The sequence below is a fragment of the Octodon degus genome, unplaced genomic scaffold (genome assembly GCF_000260255.1).
Source record: "Octodon degus isolate 3935 unplaced genomic scaffold, OctDeg1.0 scaffold00220, whole genome shotgun sequence".
Taxonomy (NCBI): Eukaryota; Metazoa; Chordata; class Mammalia; order Rodentia; family Octodontidae; genus Octodon; species Octodon degus.
In genome coordinates, this window is record NW_004524796.1 from 1936367 (window position 1) to 1938178 (window position 1812).

General features: G+C 33.1%; 1 protein-coding gene across 1 annotated transcript in view; it reads right to left on the minus strand.

The window, feature by feature from the left end:
- Positions 1-1812, minus strand: part of Cubn (cubilin) — a 301005-nt gene that overhangs the window by 206777 nt on the left and 92416 nt on the right. The window contains exon 22 of the mRNA XM_023705447.1: positions 1271-1335. Within this exon, the coding sequence (XP_023561215.1) occupies positions 1271-1335 (65 nt within the window). The remainder of the gene's footprint in view (positions 1-1270; positions 1336-1812) is intronic.

Consider the following 1812-nt stretch of genomic DNA (forward strand, 5'->3'; position numbering starts at 1 on the left):
CTTTCTTTCTTTCTTCTTTCTTTCTTTCTTTCTTTTTGTTTTTTGGTGGAACCAGGAATTGAACTCAGGCCCTTGCGCTTGCCAGGCAAGCGCTTATTCTACTGAGCCACCTCCCTGGCCCCTATTACCTATATTTTGAAAGACAGTAACTTTTCTTGTGGAGAAAGTGCAATTTTTTTCTAATCCATGTAAATTACCATAAGCATTAAAACGTTAAGTTCAATTATAGAAATACTTTGGAGCACTTAGTAATAATCCAATTCTTTAATGAAATCCAGGATATAATAAAATAGTATCATCAGTGTTCTGGAATAAAGCAGCTGTTTTCTTGGCATGTTACTCTCAGAGACTGAAAAGTGTAATTTATTTGATGCAGAAAGTTAAAACCCAATTCTGAAACCGCACAAAAGCATTATAAGAAAGAAAATAAGTAGCCAATTATACATGTTCATTCAGAAACCCATTAAAATTTGAAATCAAACTGAGCCTGGATATATATATAGAGATATAGATATATAGAAAGATACAGATATATAGAGAGAGATAGATATATATCTCACAAACAATTTACATTTTCCTAACAATGCAAGATGTGTTTCACGTTTGAAAAATCCATCCTAATTAACCACAACAAAATAAAGAAAAAGTAATACAACTGGCTTGATGAATGTGGAAAAAATTTAATAAAATTTAACTTCCATTAATGAAATAAAAAAACTTCCAAGTAACTTAGAAGTAGGTTGTATTATTCAAATAAAAGATTGCAAGCATCACACTTGAAATGCGACATATTTTCCATTTAAAATAGGGGTCAGGACAAAATTATTACCTGTAAGCTAATCACACATTGCTCTCAGTGATTGTGAACCTTTCAGAGCTTTCAGTCATAGCAGCAGCCCACTGTGGCCCCAGGGCCACAGGTTCTCCACCAAGGAGACCATGGTTGTCTACCCATTGGCTGTATGGAGTGAAGAGGAACCATCCTGGACCACGTATAAAATACGTAATAGAATACACAAGTGTGTCGTAAAACTCTTTTAACTTACTGAATTATTTTATAAAATAATAAGAAAAAGAAATAATTCAGTTCTGTTCCTTTTTTTTCAAAGTTTTATTGATAAACAGATAGCAATGAGACAGTTTCAAATTCTGTTCCTTTTTTAAAAATTTATTTTAAAATAGTTTTCACTGAAGTATATATTGATGACAAATGAAGGGGTAAGAGCCGAAACACAGCAACCTTCAGTCTGAGTCCCACTCACACACTGACAAGCAAGGTTGTGACCTTGGCCCAGAGACTCCATCTCCTTGAGTCTTAGTTTCCTCATCTCTAACCTTTGAACACAGGTATAAGAGTTAGAGATAATGTAACCAAAGTGCTCGTCTCCTCATACACAGACCCTAAACGGTAGTAATCATCATTATCTTCAAAATATATTATGTATAAAAAGACATAAATTATAAGCAATAAGTTAAGTTATTCATAGAATACTCTGCTAAATATTATTTAGCAGAGTATCTGGACAATGTTGTTTTCTAAAAAAAAAAAAAAAACAAGCATTTTGGTTCAGTAGTTTTTCTTCTTTATTTATTTATTTTTTTTTTCCTGTGGCGTGAGTTGTTTTTAATCTGTTGTGCTGTTACTAAAGTAAAGCTCTGAGAGCTGCAGTTACAAACATTCCAAGTTCTCCCTTCCATCTTTATTGATTCGCAAGATTTTGCACAGAAAACTCTTTGGGGACTAGAACAGCAGTACTTGCATCGCACTGTTTTCAAGACTTCAAGTTTAAAAAGCAAACCGTTTATAAAAAA